General features: G+C 54.3%; 12 protein-coding genes across 12 annotated transcripts; 7 read left to right on the forward strand and 5 right to left on the reverse strand.

Moving 5' to 3' along the window:
• Positions 1-63: 63 nt before the first annotated feature.
• On the forward strand, positions 64-2,190 carry MgXKS1 (putative D-Xylulose kinase; the record flags this gene model as incomplete). The annotated part of the gene is made up of 4 exons (XM_003856244.1): positions 64-190; positions 244-274; positions 328-564; positions 617-2,190. 4 exons carry the CDS (start codon positions 164-166, stop codon positions 2,101-2,103), a joined length of 1,782 nt encoding a protein of 593 aa, XP_003856292.1.
• Positions 2,191-3,482: 1,292 nt separating this feature from the next.
• MYCGRDRAFT_102427 (uncharacterized protein) lies at positions 3,483-4,265 on the reverse strand (the record flags this gene model as incomplete). Its single annotated transcript, XM_003857324.1, has 3 exons — positions 3,483-3,720; positions 3,776-3,992; positions 4,122-4,265. Coding segments are annotated over 3 exons (456 nt in total), but the record flags the coding sequence as incomplete, so codon positions are not given.
• A 178-nt stretch (positions 4,266-4,443) lies between these two features.
• On the forward strand, positions 4,444-5,169 carry MYCGRDRAFT_66113 (uncharacterized protein; the record flags this gene model as incomplete). Its single annotated transcript, XM_003856245.1, has 1 exon — positions 4,444-5,169. The coding sequence occupies one exon, from the start codon at positions 4,444-4,446 to the stop codon at positions 5,167-5,169; it is 726 nt and encodes a 241-aa protein (XP_003856293.1).
• Positions 5,170-5,416: 247 nt separating this feature from the next.
• MYCGRDRAFT_66114 (uncharacterized protein) lies at positions 5,417-7,946 on the forward strand (the record flags this gene model as incomplete). Its single annotated transcript, XM_003856246.1, has 7 exons — positions 5,417-5,488; positions 5,574-5,595; positions 5,655-6,440; positions 6,498-6,905; positions 6,948-7,021; positions 7,076-7,766; positions 7,809-7,946. 7 exons carry the CDS (start codon positions 5,463-5,465, stop codon positions 7,944-7,946), a joined length of 2,145 nt encoding a protein of 714 aa, XP_003856294.1.
• Positions 7,947-10,033: 2,087 nt separating this feature from the next.
• MYCGRDRAFT_107212 (uncharacterized protein) lies at positions 10,034-13,255 on the forward strand (the record flags this gene model as incomplete). Its single annotated transcript, XM_003856247.1, has 1 exon — positions 10,034-13,255. The coding sequence occupies one exon, from the start codon at positions 10,034-10,036 to the stop codon at positions 13,253-13,255; it is 3,222 nt and encodes a 1,073-aa protein (XP_003856295.1).
• Positions 13,256-13,665: 410 nt separating this feature from the next.
• On the reverse strand, positions 13,666-14,001 carry MYCGRDRAFT_28794 (uncharacterized protein; the record flags this gene model as incomplete). The annotated part of the gene is made up of 1 exon (XM_003857323.1): positions 13,666-14,001. A coding segment is annotated over one exon (336 nt), but the record flags the coding sequence as incomplete, so codon positions are not given.
• A 112-nt stretch (positions 14,002-14,113) lies between these two features.
• Positions 14,114-15,137, reverse strand: MYCGRDRAFT_53066 (uncharacterized protein; the record flags this gene model as incomplete). The annotated part of the gene is made up of 3 exons (XM_003857322.1): positions 14,114-14,413; positions 14,470-14,795; positions 14,853-15,137. Coding segments are annotated over 3 exons (852 nt in total), but the record flags the coding sequence as incomplete, so codon positions are not given.
• Positions 15,138-15,503: 366 nt separating this feature from the next.
• On the reverse strand, positions 15,504-18,060 carry MYCGRDRAFT_66122 (uncharacterized protein; the record flags this gene model as incomplete). The annotated part of the gene is made up of 4 exons (XM_003857321.1): positions 15,504-16,637; positions 16,696-16,872; positions 16,922-17,597; positions 17,653-18,060. 4 exons carry the CDS (start codon positions 17,676-17,678, stop codon positions 15,504-15,506), a joined length of 2,013 nt encoding a protein of 670 aa, XP_003857369.1.
• A 654-nt stretch (positions 18,061-18,714) lies between these two features.
• MYCGRDRAFT_107215 (uncharacterized protein) lies at positions 18,715-20,158 on the forward strand (the record flags this gene model as incomplete). The annotated part of the gene is made up of 2 exons (XM_003856248.1): positions 18,715-19,563; positions 19,763-20,158. 2 exons carry the CDS (start codon positions 19,057-19,059, stop codon positions 20,156-20,158), a joined length of 903 nt encoding a protein of 300 aa, XP_003856296.1.
• A 186-nt stretch (positions 20,159-20,344) lies between these two features.
• Positions 20,345-20,533, forward strand: MYCGRDRAFT_83763 (uncharacterized protein; the record flags this gene model as incomplete). Its single annotated transcript, XM_003856249.1, has 1 exon — positions 20,345-20,533. The coding sequence occupies one exon, from the start codon at positions 20,345-20,347 to the stop codon at positions 20,531-20,533; it is 189 nt and encodes a 62-aa protein (XP_003856297.1).
• Positions 20,534-20,674: 141 nt separating this feature from the next.
• MYCGRDRAFT_66126 (uncharacterized protein) lies at positions 20,675-23,226 on the reverse strand (the record flags this gene model as incomplete). The annotated part of the gene is made up of 6 exons (XM_003857320.1): positions 20,675-20,904; positions 20,997-21,317; positions 21,394-21,425; positions 21,489-21,760; positions 21,825-22,200; positions 22,260-23,226. The coding sequence occupies 6 exons, from the start codon at positions 23,224-23,226 to the stop codon at positions 20,842-20,844; spliced, it is 2,031 nt and encodes a 676-aa protein (XP_003857368.1).
• A 453-nt stretch (positions 23,227-23,679) lies between these two features.
• Positions 23,680-25,377, forward strand: MYCGRDRAFT_66129 (uncharacterized protein; the record flags this gene model as incomplete). The annotated part of the gene is made up of 4 exons (XM_003856250.1): positions 23,680-23,987; positions 24,046-24,830; positions 24,905-25,080; positions 25,213-25,377. The coding sequence occupies 4 exons, from the start codon at positions 23,809-23,811 to the stop codon at positions 25,249-25,251; spliced, it is 1,179 nt and encodes a 392-aa protein (XP_003856298.1).
• Positions 25,378-25,527: the final 150 nt, after the last annotated feature.

Genomic DNA, 25,527 nt, shown 5'->3' on the forward strand with positions numbered 1-25,527 from the left:
GCATTCATCCGGTGCTCGAAACGCCCCACGTAGTTCCTGTCAGACAACAACCACGAGACACTCACTTTTTCTTGCTCTACCATTTGTGTGTGTGTCCCCATAAACCTTGAAGCAATCAAAAGTTGCGCCTTTTCTAAAGGCAATTCCGCCGCCCGAACAAAACATGGCGGGAAGTGGTTCTTTGTACTTGGCAAGTGCTACCCGTCCGTGTTGGACTGTTGCACAGCAACTAACGGGTCTCAGGGCTTTGACCTCAGCACGCAGCAGTTGAAGGGTACGTCCTGAAGTACGGTTGCATCGACGTTCAAGCTGACAGGTCAAATGTAGGTCTCGTCGTGAGCTCGGATCTCAAACTCATCCACGAAGCCAAGGTCGACTTTGACCAAGATCTCGGAAAGAAGTATGGCATAGAAAAGGGAGTTCTGACCAACCCTTCTGAAGGGGAGGTCTTTGCTCCTCCGGCAATGTGGCTCGAAGCTCTGGATTTGGTGCTTGATCGACTGAAGGAGGCTGGTCTGGACTTTGGTCGAGTGAAGGGCGTTTCGGGAGCAGGAATGCAGCATGGTATGAGCGTCGATTCATTCCAGCGTAGTGTCGTCTGACGGAAAACAATCAGGAACCGTATTCTGGTCGAGACATGCAGAAAGTCTGCTGGCAAATCTGGACGCTGGTCAACCTTTAGTCGGACAATTGGATGCCGAAGTCGAGAGTGGAAGGAGAGGAGCTTTTGCTCACCCAATGAGCCCCAACTGGCAGGACGCTTCCACCCAGGAACAATGCGATGCTTTCGATGTTGAACTTGAAGACAAGGAGACCTTGGCCAATGTGACCGGCAGCAAAGCTCACCACCGCTTCAGTGGCCCGCAGATCATGCGCTATCGAAAGAAGCATGCCGAGCACTACGAGCAGACGGCGAGGATATCACTTGTGTCATCGTTCTTAGCCTCCATTCTTCTCGGGAATATTGCCCCGATTGACATCAGCGACGTGACTGGCACAAATCTGTGGAACCTAGACAAGGCTGCCTGGGATCGAAAACTTGTCGCTCTTGCGGCCGGTGGAGAAGATAAAGCCGACGAACTCCTCACCAAACTGGGCGACGTTACAATAGACGGTGGAAAGACATTTGGAACGATTTCGAACTACTTCGTGAACAGGTACGGATTCGCGCAAGACTGCAACATCATCCCCTTTACAGGCGACAACCCGGCAACGATCCTCGCTCTACCTCTCCGCGCCGGCGACGCAATGGTATCTCTGGGAACCAGCACGACCTTCCTCATGAGCACATCACAATACAAGCCCGACCCAGCCTACCACTTCATGAATCATCCGACCACTCCTGGCCTCTACATGTTCATGCTCTGCTACAAAAACGGCGGTCTCGCCCGCGAACAGATCCGCGACCAGCTCGACCCGAGCGGGAAATGGGACCACTTCGACTCGACCGCTCTCTCCACCGCACCCGTCTCTCAAAAGTCTGATGGCGAACCCATGCGTATCGGCCTCTACTTCCCTCGTCCCGAGATCGTGCCCAACCTCCCCTCCGGTCAATGGCGCTTCAACTACAACCCATCCACCGACTCCCTCGACGAAGTCTCCTCCGACTTCCTCCCCGACGACGCCCGCAACATCATCGAGTCGCAGATGCTGTCACTTCGCCTGCGGTCACACAACCTCGTCCATCCCGGAAAAGATCCCAAGTCTGGCGAGACCCTACCGGCACAGCCAAGACGTGTATATCTCGTTGGAGGCGGGTCGGCAAATCCGGCCATCGCGAAGATCTGCGGTGAAGTCCTCGGTGGCGTGGAAGGTGTGTTCAAGCTGGACATTGGCGGGAACGCGTGTGCATTGGGAGCGGCGTACAAAGCTGTTTGGGGATGTGAAAGGAAAGGAGGCGAGTCATTCGAGGACTTGATTGGGAAGAGGTGGGACGAGGCGAGCTTTGTGAAGAGAGTGGCAGATGGGTATACGAAGGGTGTGTTCGAGAAGTATGGCGAGGCGGTCAAGGGGTTTGAAAAGATGGAACAGGTCGTGCTGAAGAAGGAAGTCGAGCTGTTGGGTCAACGTGGTGGTGGGTTAATGTATCCGCCTAATAAGTGAGATGCAACGCGCAAATTTCGTCTTCGTTAGGTGTACAAATTGGGAATACCTACTCGAAGGGCCAAATCAGAAATCCCCAAAACCCAGTCCTTGCCGCGTATAATATCAGAACCCATCCAGCCGTAATGACAATTTGGTCGGCTTCTCGTACTCTCCAGTCATATGACCTCGGATCCACCTCGCCTCGTTTCCACGTTTCCTCGCTGTGTCGCGCTCTCGGCCTGATCCGCCTCAACTTCCATTCCGTCGTAGCCCTCGTCTGGTTCGAGTCGGTCGTTTGGTAGTTCCGGCAGTATGCGCCACTGACCTTCTTCGTCGACGTGATGAGTGCACGTAAGGGTCTCGGTTCTGGATCTGCTGGTCAGAGTCTCGTACTAGAGTACTCTTTGGGTGATGTTGCTTGAGTATTGCCGTGGCAATACCATCCGAGAATTCAAGTCGGAACCCACAGCTTTCGTCCGCCACGGCCGCCACGGAACCCGCTGCGAGTCTCCGGTCTGGAGAAGCTGTCAGGATCGATCGGACCACCCGGAGCTGGAATGTCCTTCGCCGTGACCTCGTTGGCAAACGCATCGCGTCCCGCGCCAAGGGTGCCGCGACCGCGGCCGCGGAAGACTCCACGAGCGTTGCCACGCGCAATGCCACGAGCATTGAATGGAACTACATGAGCTCCACGTGGGGAGCATGGTTGGACTTGGGCGGTATTTGGGCGAGGTGACTTGGGAGTACCGTTTGGCAGGTCTTTCAGTGCGGCGGTAGACTGCGGTTGAGGGCCGCGCTCGAATGCGTTCGGATCGATGACGTTGGTCTGCTTTGGCAGCATCGCGGCAGGAGCCTTGGGCACCATAGGCTTGAGGACCACTTCCTCGTCGTCGCTATCTGGGAGAGATTGAACCTCCTCGGCCTGCAAAGTCTGGCTTTCGCGGTTGAGAAGATTTTGGCGATTCTTGAAATCACGATCCTCTCTACCTACAGCCTCACGCAGTTGCTCCAAGCGCTTGGTCTTGATGTCAAACCCTTTGGCATAGTTGACCTTTCTCGAGTCATTGCACAGAAAAATGAATGACTCTAGAGCGGCAACCGGGTCAAGTTCTTGATGGATGCGCCAGAGAATGTAGTTGAAGAGGGGCTGGAAAGACTGCGGGACCGAGTCGCTCGACGATTGTGGGCGCGATATGTTAGCGGCAACGGAGGTAGGGTTCTGTGCAGGCGTAAGGGCAGCTTTGGCCGGACTGGTAGGCGGGGAGACTGGGCTCATGCTGGATCGGATGCTTGATATAGACGAGGGCGGAGGTGTGCGGCTCAAGTCAGACGCAGCTGAGCTGAAGGAGGCTTTGAGATTCTTCTCGGTGAGGTCCAGCTTGATGTCGGCTTCCTCCGCCAAGTCGGTCGAGTCGTCCAAGTCCTCTTCATGCTCGTGATCGTATTCTGAGAAAAGTGTACGCGGCACTGCGAATTTCTCGACCTCGGCCCATTTCTCGTACGTTTCGTCGGCGCCCTGCAGAGTGACAATATCCGGGTGCTTGCTGGTGGCATCATCCAACCACTGCAGCGTCTCGCGCACGTCCTCGGCATGTCTACCCTTTGCGCTCCTTTGGCGACTGAGCTCTTCCAGCGCTTCTATGTATTAGCGCTGCCATAGACTGCCTGCGCTGCCTCTCCAAGCACATACCGTGTAGCGGCACGAAAAGACGAATCTGTCCGTTCTTCACCCATTGTCGAATGCCGTTGCGCGTGCTCTTCTTGACTCCTGCCACAAGTGCCGTGTCGTCAACGATGCAGTTGAAGATCTTCTTCTGAGCTGGACGAGCAGCGAGCGCAGCTTGTGCGCCGTGCTGGGAGGTCGGGCGTGATCGCAAGCGCATGGTCGCGGTTTCGGTGGGGGAGTTCTAGGGAGCGCATGAGATTGTCGCACGGTTGAGTTGAGAAGCGAAAGAATGAATAAAGAGCGTTGAAGATGCGTTTGTCGGTGACGCACTCGCTTAGAACGACGGGTGAATGTCCACAATGTTACGCACCATGATGGGTTCTGGTTCTGGCTGTATGACTTCTTTATGGAAGTCGGGATTTCGCAGGAAGCGTTGTCATTTCCTCGGGTTGGCTAGGGGTCGGCAGGAAGGACCATGCCGATTAGATGAGAGGCACACATGCTCCTGTCAAGTGAATGTGTCAGCCGTGTCGGGGAGTGGAGTGCATGTCGTGAATTGAAGTTGTGGTGGAGGTCGGTCAAGTCCACCTCACTGCTCCCGAGTCATCCCCGCGATTATGTGCTAGTTCTACGGGAGGAGCCGCAGACTTTGTTCTGCTTGTTCCCTTCCTCTGTCTTCCTTCGACAATACCATGCCAAAGACCATCTTGATATCCGGTGCCGCCAACGGCCTCGGTGCAGCGTTTGTGCGGAGATACGAGCACGACGACACCGCCATCATCGCCATCGACCGAGAGAATACGGACGGTCAGCATGGACAGAATGTTCAGGTTTTGACTGTGGACGTCAGCTCTCAAAATTCGATCAATCGTCTGGCGAAACACATTGATGATCGGAGCATAGATGTGGTAATCCACAGTGCAGGTGTTCGCGGACTGGTGCCCAGCATGGAGCAGAAGAGGCCCGACAGTGTTGCAGCATGCGAGACACTGGAAGTTATGGACCACGCCACGATGATGCGCACGTTTGAAATCAACGCAGCGGGGACCTTCATGCTGCTCCGGGCCCTGCTACCCAATCTACGTAAAGCAAGAGGAAAGGTGATAGTTATGGCTTCTCGCATGGGAAGCGTAGGGAACAACCAGCGCCCCAACAAAGACGCCGGCAGCGCGTACGCCTATCGAGCCTCCAAGGCTGCGCTCAACACGATTGTGCGATCGTTCGCTGCAGATGTGCCCGAGGTCACTTTCGTTCTCGTTCATCCGGGCCGCGTTGATACCAAGCTTGTCCTCTGTACGGAACAAGGTGCGATCAGTGCTGAAGAGAGCGTCAATGGTCTCGCGCCTCTCATTGATCGATGGGGCAGTGGAGATAGCGGCAGGTACTTTGATAGATTCGGCGAGCCCATTGAGTGGTAGGTGACGGGCGGATCATCAGCCGTCAGAAGGACGAAGACACGATAGGATAGGATAGATCACGGGAACTCAGCAATAGATCGCAGGATACTCCTTCGCATCCCGTCTCGTCTGTTGCACTCTCGTCTATTCACGTGACGAGGACATCCTCGGCTCCACCTTCTCCACACTTTGAGACACTTCGAGGTGACAACCATTGATGAACTGCTTCGACAACACCGACACAGTCCCCACACAGTGTGCGGTGGTCAGAGGTCGTCACCCGGCCGATATATGCCAGCCTACGCGCTGCACACATGGCGCCGCGGTCTCGTACAGGATGGTGAGCTACGCCATCAATCTACCGGATCTCGCACTCGGAAGACCTGCCTCTCTGTCAATTGTGCTCGGCTAATTGAACGATCTAGTCTCACCTGTCGACAACGAAAGGTACCGTCCACGGCCCACCATATGGCAAAGCCATTCCAGCATCTAACGCATAGGCACAGCTCAAATGCGGTGAAGAGAGACCAACCTGCGCAAATTGCATCAAGGCAAATCGAATATGCGTCTTGAGCTCTGGAATCACATTTCGGCACCAACAGAACCCGTCGATGAATGGAGGAGGAGGCAGTCTTTCGAGCTTCTACGGCTACAAAGAAACTTTCACCAGAGAAGCGCAGTGGGTTCCCGTGCCGAAGGATCTCACGTTTGTTCATACGTCCAATCCCTACGAAGATGAACTAGAAGATGGAGAGGACGCCAGCTCCCTTACTCTCGGAACCAACCAAGCAAACATCGATCATGCACCACGAAGAGAGTCCGACATCAGTATGCTAGTACCAACATCTTTTCCAGCATACGCGGCGAATGGACTCGCAGCGCTCAGTGCGATTGCAACGCAAGAAAACCAATACAGCTATGCGCCACCACCTGTGCCCGTTGGCCATAGCCGAACAATCGCTACAGCGGCCCAAAATCAGTCCACGCCTAGTCAAAACCTCGACTTCATCCTGAATCCGACGTCCCATCTCTCCCCTACAGCAACCGCCATCGACCCACGGCTGAACTCGCCAACGCCGCCCGCTTCAACACCGTCGCAACAATCCCACGTACGTACCCATTCTTCCTTCCGGTCCAATGGAGACCCGACGAGCTTACGATTGAAAGGTCACGACCGAAGGCCTGCAATCGACGAGCCCGAGCTAGCATTCCTCCTGCGAGACTATGCCGAAAGACCGGGCTACTGGATGGATCTTTTCGATCTAGATTTATTCTTTGCTGCAAGGGTTCCAGTCCTTGCGGTCACATGCCCTCTCTTGTTGTACTCCTGCGCTTCTCTATCGGCCAAGAGCCTTGCCAGGGTGGAAGGGAGGAAGCCAGTCATGGGTGGTCAAACCGGGAAGTCTCGGCAGTCGAAGATGGAGTCTTGGCCGGGCGGGACAGTGGACTGGGTGAGAAAAGGCAGAGAGTACTACGATATCGCAGTGTCGTTGTTACGACAGAGTCTGGAGGGAGCATCCAGACCACCGACATCGTCGTTGCCTGAAGACGCCAGCCCACGGACGCTTTTGACGGTGCAAGGCGCCGAACTGCCGACCACGGATTCAGATGAGCTGGTCGCTGCGACGGCTATACTATGCGTGTACGAGTTTCTTGACGCTTCCGGGCCTGAGTGGAGTCGACATCTGGATGGCGCGAAGAGCTTGTTTGACATTGCGAAGGATCGCATGGATGCTCTGACACTTCCTCCATCGCCTGTATCAATCGGACAGCAATTGAGTCACCATTTGACAGGGCAGTCAGGGCCTGACTTCAACAGCCATCGTAAGAGGCTCAGTCAAGGACGGCGAGGAGTCTTCTGGAATTTCGCAAGGTCAGTGATATGCGGGAATACCGTGGCGCGATTTACTGACATAGCGATCTGTAGACAAGACATGCTCTCCGCCTTCATAAATCACACCTCCACCCGCCTTGACACAGCTGACATTCCCATGTGGCACCGCTTCGGACTGAACCTCACTGCCGCCGGCTTCGTGTGTCCATCCAATCCGCAACACCCAGATTATCTCGCCGAGCAAGCCATGGCTGACGACATGGTATCCAATGCTCTCATCTGGCTCGTCATGAAACTGGTCAACTACATCGCCGCGGGCGACAACGTGCATGAGAGCGTAGCGTCTCCACTCGGTCTGGGGATCCGACAAAAGGAATTGCTAGACTACTGGGAGACACTGCACGAGCAGATCAGAGTGTGGCACGAAGGTCTTCCGGACGGCTTCCACCCGGCTGCGATTCATCACAGTGATTCCGAATGTGATAATGAAAGGTGGTTTTCGCGGCCCATGTGCGCGTCAACAATGCAGTGGTATCATTTCGCTATCATCCAACTCCTGCATAACAAGCCACATCTCACTACCGCCACTCCTGCTCCGGGTTCGCCGTTGGCGCTCGGGTCGTCCCTCGCAAGTCGCCATGCGAGTTACGCGGCCATCTTGCAGCACTCACGCCAGCACGCGAAAGAGATCGTTGCCATCTCGATGGGAAGATCAGACGAAGGGACTCGTATCCATTCCGTACAACCGCTTTGGACGGCTGGGCTGGTCCTCGGAAACGACGATGTGTCCGGCGAAGATGGCGAAGTCAGTGCTGAGACCGTCAAGTGGCGGCGCACTATAGTCGGCCTGTTGCGTGGCATCGAGCGCGACATGGGCTGGGCGGCTGAGTATCGTGTCAAGAACCTGCTTGAGCTATGGTCGAAGCCGCCGGACTGGCCGCTAGAACGCCAAGAAGACGGATGAGTCAAGATGGCGGACCTTGATAGCACACAACCGATACGACATCTCAAGTCACACTCTGCCAGGCTGGAACCCAGTTCTCCTTCTCGCCGGAGTCTTCGTTGGCGCTGACAAGAGCATTGATCTGCTCGTCAATGCGCTCTTTTCCTCGTTGAAGAACTTCCTTCTGCAGCTTGGTCATGACTTCCAGCTCCTTCAGGATGCCATCGACCAGCGCGGACGAGTTCTCTAGGAGCACTTCCAGACTTGAAGGAGGACCGGCGCCGTTTGCAGGCGGAATGGGAGGCAGAATACCAATATCTCGTTGAATGGAGCGGAACTTCAGCGCAAGCGAGGTATGCGTCGCTCTCCAAGCCTCGGGCAATGCTTCGATGAAGTTGGCCGGATGTTCATCATCTAGCAAGATCGACTCCGCTCCCATAGCCCACTTCTCAAACGTGTCCGTCAGCTCAGAATACCTGCTTCCAGGTTCCGTCTGCGAGCGCAGATCCGTGACGACTCTGCTCAATGTCTGCAAGTGTTCTGCGAGTAAATCTGGTTCGGCGCACCAAGATTCCAGCGCGGTAAGATTTGCGCTCCTTCTTCGCTCCTGTTCCTGTGCTCGGACTGCGTCGAAGTCCTTTTGTAGCTTTGCGTGTCTCTGCCCGAGCTTCTGCTTTGCGCTGGCTTGGTATTCTTCTAGTGCTTCGCCCGAGCCTTGATGTAACAATGATAGTTGTAGGAGCTCGATTTGCGCCAGCGCTATTTCGTGTGTAATTGGTACTTCCTCATCTGTGGTAGCAGATCCTGCTGCTGTAGCCGACGCGGGTGCACCAGCCTTTGCAGATTTTGTTCCGGGAACGGGTGGCTTGGGCAGGACGGACTTTGCTGGACTGTAGTGCTGTTGGTAGGTGGAGAACTGGGCTTTGGAGGGAGGTGGCATTTGTTGTCGCGAGCTGGTCGGTCGTGTGAGTCCAGATCGGGGCGGCGATGTCTGAGGTGCGTTCGTCCCTGCTGCCCGAGGAGCAATCATTGAAGACCGCTTTTGTGCAATGCTCGTGGTAGATGTCGCATTTGATGCCGTGCTTCCATCCCTGGCGTGTGCCAGCTTGCTTGGCTGGCTCAGGCCTGACGATGGAGGACGTACGCCTGGCGACTGCGGAGGTCGCATGCCTGTCGGAGGAAGCCTCGTGGACGAGCCGCGCTTTGGGATCGCATCCACCTTCAATGCCATCTTCTGCGCCGTCGCCGGCTGTTCTGTGGTGTCTGATTTTGAAGGAGAGCTTCTTCCTCCGCTGTCCTTGGAAGCTGTGCGAGTGTGCGGAGCCGCAGTTCTTGCGGGTACCCGCAGTGAGCCCAGCCGACTCGGCTTGGGTGGTGGAGGCATGGCTCGTCCTTTCGCACTGGTCGTGCTATCCGTGTCCTCTGGTATCGAAGCTGGTATCGCCTTGTCCGCGTCAGTGCCAGGCCGTGAAGAGAATGACGGCAGAAAGCTCCTTCGTTTGGACATCTTGGACGTTGTCGCAGTCTCCGCTGGCACCATCTCGTCTACCGTGCTCTTCTCTGTGCCCCTTCCAATGTTCTGCAATCTCTTGAGGTGTTCAGACGAAACCTCGAACATTGAAGTCGGTCTGGGTCCTCGGGCGGAAGGGAGGCGACTCTGGGGGTTCGCCATGTTTGGGTAGAGGCGAATGTCGTAGAGGTCGTCCCGTCCGTGAAAGTCGCAAGGGAGGGATTCTTGGGAATGCGGCCCAGGTTAGTAGTATTGATGTGACTGCGATCCCCTTGTCGCGCATAAGCATAAAGTGTCTCGCTAGTAAGATGCCAGCACGTATACAAACGGTCGATTCAAACAACCGTCTTGCGCCTACCCAGCAACGAACACAGCGACACGGTATATCAAGCCTTCCAACAATGGACAATTGCATCGTTCAAATGACCTCGGCGGTCCGAGAGATTCTCCGCGAGAAAGGTCAAACTCCATGAATCGTGATCTCGCGTGTCTCTCAAGGAGGATCGGCTCGGGAGATCGCCGCGGGCGTCTGCAAGGTCCAAACGTGGAGAATCTCGAAAAGTTGTAGCCCATCACCATCAATGTCTCTTCGTCGAGGATGCTCGGGTTCTCACCCAGCCTTGTGTTTAGAGCCGCATCGCAGGAGAAGTCGAACCTGATAGACACCATCCGCACGCTTGCGCTCACGAAAACCAACTGGTCCGACACTCTCGCCCTCCCACGATCGCAGTTCCCGGCTCGTCCTACCTCGGAGCAGCTGGAAACGTACCGCCAAAGATGTTCCGATGACCTCTACGAATGGCAGCGAAGTGCCAGAGAGAGTCACAGAGGTGGTAAAGAGGAGTTCGTGTTGCACGATGGACCACCATATGCCAATGGCGCTGTCCATGTCGGGCATGCGTTAAACAAAGTGCTGAAGGACTTGATGCTGCGGTCAGAGCTCTCCAGAGGGAAGAAAGTGCAATACCGCCCTGGCTGGGACTGTCATGGACTTCCGATCGAGCTTAAGGCTCTGCAGCAGCCTAAGGCGCCTGGGAAGCAGGCGAAGTCGTCGAAAGACACTCCTGCACAAGAAGCCAGGGCTGCTGCGTATGCTTCTAGCAAGATGAGTGCGCTTGAAATTAGGACAGCGGCGCGGAAGCTGGCAAGTGAGACGATCGAGACGCAGAAGAAGAGCTTCAAGGACTGGGGTGTCATGGGAGAGTGGAATCGACCGTACACAACAATGAGCGCTGATTTCGAGGCCAGACAGCTGGGTGTGTTTAGAGAGATGGTTCGGAAAGGTCTCATCTCACGACATCACAGGCCGGTCTACTGGTCGCCGTCATCTCGCACCGCCCTGGCAGAAGCCGAGCTTGAGTACGACGATAGTCACAAGTGTACAGCTGCATTCGTTAAGATGCCCATGACACGACTGCCGCAAGTGCTCAAGAGTCATTCCTCCATTCGACCGGGCTACTTGAGCGCTTTGATCTGGACAACTACTCCGTGGACGCTCCCAGCCAACAAAGCCATTGCCATAAGGAATGACATCGAGTATACGGTCATTGAGGTTGCTGGCGAATTTGAATCGACCGATCAATTCATCCTCGCGAAAGACCGCATCGAGCATGTGCTGTCTCAATTGCCCGGATGCACTGCCAAAATCATCGTCAACTCCATCACCGGGTCGCAATTGTGCGATGGAGATGTAACGTGTTTCAACTTGTTCACCGCAGCCGAATCTCCCATCGTTCATGCAGACTTTGTGACTGCTACTTCGGGTACTGGGTTAGTCCACATGGCTCCAGGTCACGGGATGGACGATTATCAAGTGTGCCAGCGACTGGGAATTGGACCTGCGTTGGCGCCAGTAGATGATGAGGGCAAGTACACTGCCGAAGTCTTTCCCGCGAGCCAAGGCGATACACAACTTGAAGGTCTGGACGTTCAGACGGCCGGTGTGAAGGCAGTACTTCAGATCTTGAACGATCCGAGCAAGCATCTGCCTGATGGAATCCATCAATCAGGTGAGAGCCTGGTATTGGCAGCGCACAGCTTCATTCACAAGAATCCCATAGACTGGCGGACGAAGCAGCCAGTCATCGTTCGTGCTACCGCACAGTGGTTCGCAGATGTATCAGTCATCAAAGACAGAGCTCTAGCGGCACTGGAGGATGTGACCTGCATTCCTGAAAGCGGCAAAACGCGGCTGAAGAGCTTCATCGAAGGACGAAGTCAGTGGTGCATTTCCAGACAGCGAGCTTGGGGCGTTCCTATCCCAGCGCTTTACAGTGCGGATACGGGCGAAGCCTGCATCTCACTAGATGCGATTGATCACATCATCTCTGTCATCGAGGAAAGAGGCACCGATGCATGGTTCTCGGATCCTCAAGATGAGCCCTCATGGCTTCACCCTTCTCTCGAACCCGGAAAATGGGTCAGAGGTCGAGATACCATGGATGTCTGGTTCGACTCTGGCACGACCTGGACCTCACTTGCCGCCCGAGAAGATGAAGAGGCACATCTGAGCGATGTATACTCAGAGGGGACTGATCAGCATCGAGGCTGGTTCCAAAGCAGTTTACTCACAGCGATCGCTTCTCAAGACCCCGATGCGAAACCACTAGCTCCCTTCAGGATCCTCGCAACACACGGCTTTACGCTCGACGGTGAAGGCAGGAAGATGAGCAAGAGTCTCGGCAACGTCATCGCACCCGATCAAATCATCTCGGGCTCTCTACTTCCACCTTCAAAAGGCAAGGGCAAGGGGAAAGCTCCTCCTCCAACCAGCAAGTCCAAACAACAAGGCATCCTCGGTCCCGACGTCCTCCGCCTCTGGGTCGCATCCTCAGATTACACCCGCGACGTAGCCATCTCCCAACCCGTCCTGCAAAGCGTGCAGCAAGCCCTTCAAAAATACCGCGTCACCTTCAAATTCCTTCTCGGCGTCTTACACGACTATCCCTCCCCTTGTCCTCAACTATCCCTTGTCTCGCCTCTCGACTTCGCCGACCGGGTCGTCCTTGACCAACTCGAAAAATGCAGCCGCTCCGTCTTCGAAGCGTACAAGAACTACAAATTCTACGCCGCCATCTCGGAAGTCAACAAATTCGTCAACAACGATCTGAGCGCGTTTTACTTTGAGATCGCTAAGGACCGGCTCTACGCGGGTGACTTACGCATCAGGAGACACACGCAGACGGTGCTGGTGTATATCCTTCAGGAACTGACGAAGATGCTGGGACCGGCGACGCCGCTGCTGGTGGAGGAGGTGTGGGAGTGGATGCCGATGGGGATGAAGTCTTTGTACGGAGAGGATGAAGAGGTGGATATGAGTTTGCACCCGCTGAGACAGGTCTGGGAGGGGCCGTTCGATGCCGGTAAGGTGGGTGTGGAGTGTGGAGTCTTGTTGACTGCTGCGATGGAGGCATTCAAGAAGGTCAGTTCGGCGGTCAAGGTTGCTCAAGAGGAGGCCAGGACGGCGAGATTGCTAGGCAGCGGGCTGGCTTGTAGAGTTGTTGTTCAGCTGCCTGCGGGTTTCGATGTTGCAGCTGATGGAGATTTCGCATTCCTGCGGGAGGACTTGGCGGGCCTGTTGGTTGTCAGTCAGGCGGAGGTCATTCCCGCTGCAAACCTTGAGGCGACATCAAGCGAAGACAACCCAGAGTGGCGGTATGAGCAGCCGTTCGAAGTGGAGGTGAAGGGTCAGATGTTGGAAGGCAAAGTGATTGTCCTGCCGCCCGCTGGCGAGAAGTGTGTCCGATGCTGGAAGTATACTGCAGAGGAGGAAGATCTGCCTTGCTCGCAGTGTCGTGTGGCGATTGCCGAGCAGCTCTGAAGGAGAGAGCACTGCTTGTGAGGTTCACGAAGCATTGTAAAGTACTGTAAATAGATGCCATCACAGAAGCATCTCTGCTCATGATAAAATACTAAGTTCCCTCTCGATGAAGTCGTCTACCTGATAATTTATACTAATAACCCGTCCATCAACTTTTCTCCCATCTCTGCCCTCTCGACGGACTTTTCTAGGCTTTTCCAAACTTGTCGAGGTACGACTGCAGCCATTCCTCGCTCCCGTCCTCAAAGTAGCGCTTAGCAGGCTCCTGCAATGTCTATCGTCAGTCACTCGTCTCGAACAATACCGAATCTCATCACACAACTCACCGTATCCGTATTATGCGACGACGCGAACCAGCAATTCTCCGCGTTACAGAAGTCCTTGCCAAATTTACAGACATGTCCAAAATGACAGTCCACGTCCCGACAATACGCTCTCTGCGGACAACTCCGCGACCGCGCCTTGTGCTTCAACACTAACACCTCCGCGGGCGTGAGCTTTTCAGTATGCTTGTAATCACAGTACTCGCCCTTCTCGCACTTCCCGCTGAGGTAGAAATCGTTGCAGCATTTCCCCGTCGATGCCATGCGTTTGGCGTAGCGGAGTTCGGCCGACTTGTCGGTGTCGGGGAGGTAGGTGTCGAGACGTTCGTCGTAGGCGTTGAGTAGGACGAATTTGCGGGTCGGTGGGGGTTTCTTCGGGGCGATGTTGATGGTCTTGCTATTGGCGCCGGTCTTGCCGACGGTGGCCCAGGAGGAGGAGGTGGTGGTGGAGCCATTGGTGGATGTGGTTGTGGGTGGGTTGGAGTCAGTGGATGGAGCGGGACTGGCTGGTTTCATGATGGGAACGGTATTGTGTGGGATCGTGGGTGCGCGCACGGGTGGCGCTGGGCTGGCGGGTAGACCTGGTGGTGGCATTCGACCGCCGGAGGGCAGATCGACGGTGCGGAAGATTTTGGGGAAGCTTTTGATTTCGATGCCCAGTTCGCGGAAGCCCCATTCTGCTGGTCTGGTTTCGATCAAAGTCAGACGAGGGTCACGTCGGTAGGACTCGAAGACCGGGAGATATCCGTTGTCGTGGCAGGGTGCGAAGAAGATGTGCTTGCATTGCGCGATAGGGAGGTACAAGCGGAGGGTTTCGCGGATCTTGTGATCGGCTCTGCGGATGTTGTCAGGACGTGAACGAACGTGTTGAGGTGTAGCGGGATGACCTACCTCTCCTTGCCAACACCCACATCCACAAAGGAGAACAGAGGTTGCGCCAGGCCAAATGCGCGTCCAAAGGAAACCAATTCAGTAGGGCTGGAGATGATGCCGCAGCTCGCGAGCTTCATGGCCAGACCTTGTAAGTTAAGCACGACTTGAACCACAATGCTCCAGTCGGATATGGCGTCTGGGTACTTGGCCTTCACCTCCTCTTTAATAGTCGTGTAAAGTTGGTGCGCAGCTTCGGCGCCACCCTCTTTGCCCATGGATAGTAGATAGTCTTGAAAGATAGCTCCGTCTCCATCGACGAGGACTACGACGAAGTTGTGTGATGACTGAATGAATATGGTCAGCATTCCGTTTGCACATGATCGTCAGTGCAAAGACTATACCGAAACTTGCTTCTGAACAGTGAGGGCCTGCTCACTCGCGGAAGCGCGCTGCTGCCACATCCGACGCGATGCCAGTTCGTTGTCGTAATCGCCTTGCTTCTCGTCGTATCGTTCCTTTAGCTGTTTGTACTGGTCCACCAGATCTTTGAATAGTGCGTTTCTCTCTTCATCGCTTTTCTGGAAGGCTTCGAGACGAGCAGTATAGCTCGACACGTCTGGTATGCTCATATCTGCCACGAAGTGTAGCTTCAGAGCTGGTCTAGGGATGATGATGTTTTGTCTCGTGATGGAAAACGATGTCAAGGTTGTTTGTCGGTGAAGGTATCGCGCTAGAAATGGGCGCCAATGTCAGATCTTCAGGCACCCATGCATGCCAAGCTATAGGTAGGCCCTCCACGAGGTAAGGTACCTACTATTGAGATAGATATGTTACTGTTGAAATAGATGGATATGTTTCTGTTGAGATAGATGGACAGATTTGTTACGGATAAATGGATAAATATACTGCTGTCGAGAAGATAGATGTATATATATATATATATTATACCATGCTGTTGAGAGATGTATATTTTTATATATATATATGGTATTTTGTTGAGATAGATCCATATATATATATATATGTCCTCAACATGCCCATGCCCACGTGAATCATCGCTCCTCCTTTGCTCGCTTCTTCGAAAAGCTCAGCGTACTCTGACTGGCCTCCCGCTTATGCGCAGCCCTCGTCGGCGTCTTCTTGCTCCCTCCATCCGTCGCAGCAGCACCAGCCTTCTTCTTCGGCGTACCACCGTCCTCCACCTTGACCTGCTTTTCCTTCTTCGGCGTCTTCCCTCCCGCTTCTTCCTCCTCATGCCCCTCCCCACCATCCGCATCACTCCACGTCTCCAACCCTCCCGGCCCACCATTCTTGCCCTCTGTCGGACCCTCCCCATCATCCTCAAACAGCGCCTTCCAGCTCCCATCCATGACCTGCTTCGCATCTCCATACAACTTGACCTCATACGCCTTCTTCATCCCCGCCAAACAAACGTCCCTCCGCTGCGCAAAGTCAAACATCGGTTTCGGATACACTTTCACTCCATCCGCTTCCTTCTCACTCCCATCACCTTTGATCAGCACCTTCGCCTTTTTCTGGTCGACGATCGGCGCCTTGTGCGGTTCGTAAATATACTTCTTCGGCATGTCCGCGAGTTCGGGCACGTATTTTCGAATATACGCCCCTTCGTCATCCCATTTCTTGCCGAATGCGACGGGGCTATAGCAGCGGTAGAACTGGGCGAAGAAGGCCGTGCAGCTGAGCCACTGCCAGTTCCCGATATTGCAGGCGGCTTCGTGGTCGATGAGCAGCTCCTCGAAGACTTCTGCGCCGCGTTCCCAGCTGATGTAACACCCACCACGGGTGAGGAAACAGGCGACGGAGTGTCGGGCGAGATGGTGGATCCAGCCTTCCTGTCGAAGTTGGCGCATGATCGCGTCGATCCAGGGGAAGCCGGTGGTACCGTTCGACCAGCGCTTGAACCATTCGTCTGCCTCGGGGCTGTCGACTTCATATTCACCTGTGATGAGGCGTGAGGCGGTGTTGACTTTGCTGGGCAGATGCCATGGGATGAAGCGACAGTGAGGGTTGTTGTAGGTTTGGCCGAAGGACCATCCGAGGGACGCTTGGGCGCCGAAGTACATGTCGCGGAAGAGGAGTTGGCCGATGAGCGATTCCGGGGGTGAGGAGGTGGGTTGTTTGGACTTTTTGCGTTTTTCGATGATGTCTTGCACGCGGTGGTAGAACTGTATTCTTGTGTCAGTCCGATGTTGATGACTTGAGTTAGCGACTTGGAGGACTGACATAGCGGACACTGAGCGCGCCAAAGTGGAGGTAAGGCGAGGTCAGGAAAGTGGATTGAGGCTCAAACGCAGCGGGTGACGTCTTGGGCTTCTCAAACGTGCCGGTGTAGTCCTCGTCCTTCAGAATTCCTTCGAGCTGCTTCAGCCCGATGGTCTCGCCGCCTCGATGTTGCGTCGTCTAGCCTCGGTCAGTATCGCATCTTCTCGAATCGACAATGGTCACTCACAGCAACAGGCATGCCCAACTCCTCCAACGAAGGCACCGCAAAATCACCCTTCGGTCCCGCAACCCCAGACCCGTACGATCCATCTTCACCCTCTCGAAACTTCTCATTGAAATCCGGCTTCGTCTTCGGCTGCGTCTGCTCAAAATCCAAACTCATATCACCCGGATCAGGAATCTTCTTCGGAGCATCAATCGGTTTCTCGACCTCACCAATCTTGTCTCCCGCCGCTTCCAGCTGCTTGATCGTCATGGTCGGCTTGTTGCCATTCTTCTTGACAATCTCATCACTATCCCACAACGTTCGCCCAAATTTGGTGATGACCTCCACACCCGCTTCCCTAGCAGACTCCAAGACCTGCTCATCTCTCTGCCGTCCATACGCATCCGTGTCCTTCTCAAACACCAGATGAGATATCTTCCACGCCTTGAACAATTTCGGTAACAATGTTACGGCCGGTTCACGCAGGACGAAGAGTTGACTTTTCTTGTTGATCTTGGTGATGCTTTGAGAGACGTCGTTCATGCAGTCGATGAGGAATTGCCAGCGGTTGACGCCGACGCGGGCGTGGTAGACATAGTGGCTGTCCCAGCACCAGATTGGATAGAATGCTTCCGGGTTGAGATCTAGAGCTGATTTCAAGGCGGGAGAATCATGGAGACGAAGATCTGTCCTGAACCTGTGGTGTTGTTAGATTTGGGGGTTGGTGTCCTTGTACAGAGGGTGGATCTGACCAGTAGAGGACCCGTGGTTTAGGCATTGTGTATAGTGGATACAAACTTGAATTTACTGGTTTGTACGACACTCAGCAGGATAAATACCAGATCCAATGCTTGCAGATGTGCTCTGCAACACTGCATGCCATTGAACGCAGGAGAGGAGTCCAGCCAAAAGTGGTGATGTAATCGTCCAGTGCCCTGCATTGTACCTGACTTTGAAATCGCCAACTTCGTTCTTCCAACGGTCAACTTCTCTGGCATTTCAGGACAATAGGCGTGTCACGAACATATGAGTGGGGACATTGTGGTGCAAGTCTCCTGTAAAGCTCCCGTTTCTCGCGGCCTGCAGGAGGTAGAACTAAGCAAAGCCAACCATGAATCCTTGTGCTTCATCGACCAGCGAGAACACGGGTTGTTTGGACGGAACGGAAAAAGTCATTACCTTCCTCAGCACTCTGCAATCTGTCGTGAAGGAAAGAGACAGTCCAAACTTCTGATCTCTGCCACCCTTGTCTGTCTCTCCAGATCTTCCGCAGGGAAGTGTGAATCTGGCCCGATGAGATGACCGTACTTTTCCCAGTGGCTTTGTATTTTTAGCATTCGAGCCGTGTCCGGGAGTTCGGCGGGTGTGGGTCTCTCGCGTGTAGGGCAGAAGATAGACGCCAGGCTCAGATCAGCCGTCGCACCGTGGAGTCGCCGATACGAAGAGGCTTACCGTATTTCTTTTCTGGATCTTGCCTCGGATATCGTCAAGGATCGAAAGTGCAGTCGAGATGTCCAGTCGTACGACGACAATCGCAGCGAAGTGATGGCGGCATTGTAGACTTCAGATTCATCTCAATCATCAGTTCTGGCCCAATTTCTCCGGTCCAGATCGATCCATGGAGTGATCCTGGGTTGTCTCTGAGGGATCGCTGGATGCATGTGGATGAATACGAGGTTACGGCTGGACTTGCTGCTATTTTCCCAAAAGGACGCCTCCGATTCCCACTCCTCCGGACCTGCTGGCCGCTCAACTCCGTCGGTCTGGTGGAGGATGTTTTCTTCTTCCGAACATTCATTGAGACATTGAGACGCATAAACTCGGAAACTCCAAAGAAACAGATTCGCTCCCTTCTTGGCAACGTCTTCCCTTCTTTCTGTCCGTCGGTCCCGGACGCCAGAACTGCCTCCATCGGACCTCACCTTGCGAAGGAATCCGACCAGGACCACATCCTTCCCTTGGCCTGATCTGACCTGACCTGATACCTGGTCGCATCCTGTCCCAATTCTGGGCTTAGCTTCTTCCTTCCACGAGACCTACTAAGATCTAGTTGCATACGGTATCCTCTCCTCGACAACAACATGCATCACGAGCGAACACGACGGTTTCGGCAGTGAGACTATACCGAAGACGAGCAATACCATCCAGGATCGGACATGGAGTCGCATCCGCCACCGTTCAGGCGATTCGCCTCCAAACGCTTCAATGCGACGACTACATCTACCGAGCCACAGCCTGGACCGCCATCTGACGATATCATCTCCGGCCTTTCCGACATGAACATTTCCAAGCACAGTTGGATGTCACGGTCCAAATCTCACAAACACCATGACAGCCATATTCGAACACAGCCAGCATTGCGTGATGCGAAATCGACATTGGATATGAAAGCCTCGCATCAGTCCCGCTGGCGTGGCGTTCCTCTAGCATTTCGACCTTCGGAATGGCTGGAGCCTGAGACGTCACGGAAACCGACGGCGCCAGATCATTACCACGCGAGATCACAGTCAGCATTGCCACCACGGACATCACCGCCAAAACAGCGTCGGCGACCCGAACCTCTGCGAAGCACATCAGGAGGATGCCGAGATCCAACGTGTGTGACGAATTCAGCACCTCTCGCAGCACCTCTGGTATTCCCTCAATACAGTCCATACAATGACGTACGCAGTGTCTACAGCGCGCCGGATCCTGGTGATCATTATCCGCAATTGAGAAGCCAGCCGAACACGCCCAGCTTCTACCCTCATACACAGCAAGATCTCCTGGAAGAGCGTCCTGCGAGTACCATCCCACGATCTTCACTGTTCCCGCCATACACTGCGGGGAGCACCAATCCCGCAAATGACTCCGATCTATCAGACGACGAATTTCATCTCTTCGCCGAAGCCACAGCCGGTCTCGGTCCCGAACAAGCCTTCCGAAACTCGTTCCAGCCAGCGACACCCTCCAACTACGCCGTCCAAACCTCTCAACCATATCAACCTACATCACCACCTCAACACCGCACTTCTCCACCTCAACACCGCACTTCTCCACCTCACCACCGCACTTCTCCACCTCACCACCGCACTTCTCCACCTCAACACCACCCTTCCCCTTCACAACCCCTCTCTCCACTCATCATCACCCCTACAACCCGCACCGCAATCCAGCACATCGCCCAAATGCCCGAAGCCTGGTCTCTCCCTTCCCGGCCACGATCGCCTCCTCACCGACCCTCCGTCTCTCCATCCCGCAACGATGAGGCGTGGCTGAATCCTCCGGTCGGAACGAATCCGGATGATTACAATGTCAGTCCGATTGAGGATGAAGATGAGTTGCCGGATTATGCCTCCAGTCAAGCGCAGGCGCAGGAAGTGCAGAGAGCTGAGGCGGCGAGGAGGGCGAGGGAATTGAGGAGGGCTTGGGAGAAGAGGAATTCGTGATGATCGTGAGACTCAAATGGCAATCGGGAAGGACACGCGCTCAAATACGACTCACGCGTTCGCCTCACTAACCGCCATTTCACACAATACCACAGGACACAAGATTATCAACTGGCCACTGATGGCCCGGAACACGTCCGACCAGCGTCGGAACTTCACTTCCTCTCTGCTGAGCAACGTGACCGACCGCGAGCATATTTTTTAGGACCAAGACAATGGCAGCCGGCAGCCTGAACATGAACTCGCATGTTCTCAGACCCGATCAACGAGCTCATCTACAGCTCAGTCGCCCAAAGAGGTTGAGCACGAACTATACAAGCTCTGAGAGGACAGCGGAGCAGGGATGCGAGCATATAAACGTCCATATCTGTGCTGAACCAGCCGCGAGCCTCTGTTGTATAGAGATCTAGATACCCTCCAGTATATGACTGCACATACGGGGTCACCCCAAGCGACGCCGGTATCCCGAATCCATGCCAAAAGGGTGCTGTCCATGTTGAAGCCAACAACATCCTACATCTTCGACTCCTTCGGTTCCCGCTCCAAATCTCTAAATCGACGGAAATACGCAATCGACTGGACAAGACCGCACACAAGTCAGCGAAAGACCTCACAATCCCATCGATACCCGCCACCAGTAAGAAGACGACGATTCCACAACAACTCACCTCCGGATTCAGCACAGTATTACTAGCCACCACATCCTTCCCTCCCAAAGTCTGCTTGACCGCCGCCTCGACCTTCTTCCCATTAATCGTCACCGGAATGGCCGGCACGGGAATGACAAATCTCGGAACATGTCTTGGGGACAGCTCTCTTCTGATGGTGGACTTGATGTCGGAGGACAGCTGCGGGGTGAAAGTCGCGGAGGGAGACATGACGAGGAAGAGGAAGACGTCTTCGTCGGCGTCTTGAGGCCGGCGCCGGCCGACGCAGAGGGTGTTGGAGATGGACGAGGTGAAGGGTGGGGATTCGACTATGGCGTAGATCTGAGTGGAGGAGGATGAGGGTGGTCAGTATTGATGGAGGTGAGAGGGGTCGAGGAGGGAGGAAGGTGGAACGTACCTCGCCGGAGCCGAAGCGGATGCCTGATGGATCTAGTCGCGAATAGTATCAGCACATACACACATGCACTTTCAACATCCTGTCGGAAGACTCACTCAACACCCCATCGCTCCTCCCATGCATCACCAACCCGCCCGTTCCCGGCATCTTCTGCAACCAATCATGTTGCGCCCAGACATCGATCGTATCAAACCGCTCAAAGTAACTCGATCGATACTTCGACCCGTCCGTGTCGCCCCAGAAGAAACATGGCATGCTGGGAAAGGGTTGCCGGACGATCATCTCGCCTGCTTCACCAGAGTCAGCGATAGAGGCGCCCGTGGTGGGGTCGGCGATGTCCACGTCCATGCCGAGGGCGTAGATTTGCCTGCAAGCATACACATTTTAGTGAGGTTCAGGATGGAATGAAGGGAGGATGGTTGCAGGCATACATCTCCCCCGCGTAAATCGGACTCGTCGGATCCGCAGCGATCAAACTCGTTGCGGTATCCGTGCCACCCGCCGTATTACACAAATGCACATGTCTCGGAAAATTCTTGTAAAACCAGCGGTACTGTTCCGACGACAGAGTGGCTCCCGTGGTGTACACGATGCGGAGTGACGACAAGTCGAAGGACTCTTTCGGCACGACATTGGCCATTTGCACTTCGAGGAGATACCGAGGGGACGTGCCGAAATAGGTGACGCGGTACTTTTCGACGAGGCGGAGGAGTTGGTCGGTGGAAGGGTACATGGGGCTGCCGTTGTAGACGAGAGTTGTGGCGCCGCAGGCGAAGTAGCCGCACATGATGTAGAAGACGACCCATGCTATCGTGGACAGTTGTTAGTGTGGTAGGTAGTTAGCCTGGGAAGTTGAGGTCACTCACATGTGCTGGAATATTGGAGGATGACATCTTTGTGTGTAGTGGAATTGTGAATGACGGCGATCTTCTTCAACTGGATGATCATGCCGTGTTGATGAACGATGCACTTCGGAGCCCCAGTAGTGCCACTTGAGTAGCAGATCATCAGGGGATAGTTGAACGGCACCCGCACGAATTCCAGCTTATACGATGGATCCGCTTTGTGGATGAAGTCGTCGACCAAGGGAAACGATGCCGTCTCCTCCGCGAGAGGGACAATGTAGAGTTGCGGCTGTGGGCTGAGACGATTGAGAATACTCTTGACCTTGTCCAGAGTCGACACGGCCTTGCCTTTATACACGGTATGCGAATCGGCGAATAAGATACTCGGCGTGACCTGCTGGAGTCGTGACACGCATCCCTCTAGTCCTAGATCCGGCGATATGCATGTAAAGATGGCTCCTATACTCGCGCTGGCGTGGAACAACACCATTGCCCATATCGACGTCGCAACCAAAGCTCCGACTCGATCACCCTTCTTCACGCCACATTGGAGAAGAGCGCTGGCGGTCAACCGCACCTTTTCTCGAAATTCAGACCAAGTGAGGATCTCGCCGTCACTCTTGTCAAGGTCTGTATCCTCTCGAAGGCCAATCAAGGCTATCGCATTGGGATCCGGATTCGAGAACATGGCATTCTCGGCATAGTTCATCAGGACCTCCAGGAAGAAGGGCGGGTTGGAGCTCATCGGAACCGTATCATCGTAGGCTTTTTGGATTCCCGTAGGCAGCTCCGGGACCAGCCCGAGATATGAATAGAGGTCTATCCAGAATTCATGCGGACTTTGCACGCTCCATCTTTGTAGATCTCGAGATGTCTTCAAGTTTTGGGAGTATCGCTTGTTGACGTGTTGGCGGTATATGTCCATGGGGGTCTTGCCGGCCAGTCGAGGCGTCCATACCGGCTGTGGAGATGAGCTCTGATTGCTCATGATCTTGTCTCTGGCGATGTATATGGGAAGGAGTTCTTGGATCGACTCTGGCAATGGCTTCGTATCATGATGGAAAGAGGCGGATAATCTATACTCCAGCTCGGATTCTCGTACCGAAAGCCGAGACACCGCGGCTGTATGACGATGGAAGTACTTCTCACGCGTTCATGAAGCAAGAGGTCAAACCTTCGGATCACAGACCGATCAAATATGGTCTTGTCTCGCGTACAAATCGAGATGATGTGCAAAAAGAGGACAACAGTGTATCCTCGTGCAAGAAAGTAGAAGGCCGAAATGCTTCTGCAGAAAATGCCAAGCCCTCACGCTTGCAAGGGTCGCTCTCAATCCCCTGTGAACAGCTTTCAGTTTTGCATGTGAGAATCGTGTCCAATGTCAGGTGAATCGCAATCCCAAATATTGACGCAGAAGTCCTTCCTTATACCGTGCATTACAATCTTTCATTCACGTGCGTTTGGAGACAACACGGACTGTCATTCCTGCATCGTATTTCTTCCAAACAATTCTCGGGCCACAGGCAACTCGACCAACCAACAAGAACACCCCCTTCTGGACACCTCAAACATGGCCACTCAAAATGGCAATGCTCGCCAACATCAAGCAAATGGAAAGATTGCCGAACACGAACTCGGACTCACACTCGGCGGCAAGAACGATCCAGCTCTCAAACCCAACGCCGAAGCCAAAAGTGCCGACACCTTGCTCAACCTCATCATCTGCGCCGGAGGAATCTACGCATCGTTGTATGTTGTGTATACCACAATCCTCCCTCATCACCCAAGACTAATTCATCAATCCCAGTCTAACATGGGGCGTCCTCCAAGAACGCATCACAACGACCAACTACGGCACTCCCACCAATCGCGAAGTCTTCCAATACCCCGTCGTCGTCAACACGGTGCAATCCCTCTTCGCCGCCTCTCTCGGCTACCTCTACCTCCTCTTCACCCGTCCAACTCCTGCCTCCATGCCCGTCATTCCCTCCCGCAAGATCCTCGGTCCTCTCTGTCTGGTCGCCATCATCTCCTCCGTCTCCTCGCCCATCGGCTACGCCAGCTTACAACACGTCGACTACATCACCTTCATCCTCGCCAAGTCCTGCAAATTATTGCCCGTCATGTTCCTGCACGTCACGCTATATGGGAAACGGTATCCTTTCTACAAGTACGCCGTCGTGGCACTCGTCACCGCGGGAGTGGCGATTTTCACGTTGCAGTCGGGTGGTGGGAAGAAGAAGAAGACCAACAGTGGGAATAGTATCTACGGTCTTGTCCTTCTCAGCATCAACCTCCTCTTTGACGGATTGACAAATTCCACGCAGGATGATATTTACGCCAAATTTCGCGGATATACGGGGAAGCAAATGATGGTCGCCCTCAATATCATGAGCACGATCTTGACGACCTTGTTCCTGCTGCTCTCGCCATACATCGCGCAGACTGGAGTGGGCGCAATGGTCGGCATTAGCACTGGCAAGGGAGCCGGCGAGCTCTGGGATGCCATCGCATTCATCCAACGTCACCCAGCCGTGGGTCGGGACATTCTCATGTTTGGCGCAGCGGGTGCCTTGGGGCAGGTCTTCATCTGTTCGTGATCCGTCCTCATCCCATCCCATCCCATCCCATCCCGTTCCTTGCACACATGCTGATATCCAATCTAGTCATGACGCTCTCCATCTTCGGCAGTCTCGTCCTCGTGACCGTGACCGTCACCCGCAAGATGCTGACCATGATCCTCTCGGTCGTGTACTTTGGGCACGCGCTCACCGCGGGTCAGTGGGTGGGTGTGGGATTGGTGTTTGGCGGAGTGGGGATTGAAGGATACCTGACCAAAGTCGTAAGTCCCTGAAGGGTTTCAAAAGCTTGCGATCATCCTCCGAGAACTGTCTCGGATTATGGCCAGGTCTTGGACTCGTTTCCAGTCCTCGTTGTCCATGCAGAGCTGACCGTTGCACTCTTTGACGTATAGGAGAAGGCGCAAAAGGCGAGGGAGAAGAAGAAGGCATAGCCAGCTTTCTTGTCGCAAGGGGTAGCAGAGATACAGAGGAAAGGCGAGACAGGCTAGGCTATAGACCAAGAAAAATGTATGTATCATTATTACGTTCTGACAAGTCAACTGCCGCTCATGCTTTTGTCTATCGCCCTGCTTCCTTTCATTACATCGACATCGTATATGACATTAACACCGGACCAGCCGGCTCCCCTTCATCTGCCACTCATAACACAAACAAGCCACTTATCCCTCATCACTCAATCACGGCCGACTGACAGCGCACTCACGGGA

This window comes from Zymoseptoria tritici, chromosome 1 (assembly GCF_000219625.1).
Source record: "Zymoseptoria tritici IPO323 chromosome 1, whole genome shotgun sequence".
Taxonomy (NCBI): domain Eukaryota; kingdom Fungi; phylum Ascomycota; class Dothideomycetes; order Mycosphaerellales; family Mycosphaerellaceae; genus Zymoseptoria; species Zymoseptoria tritici.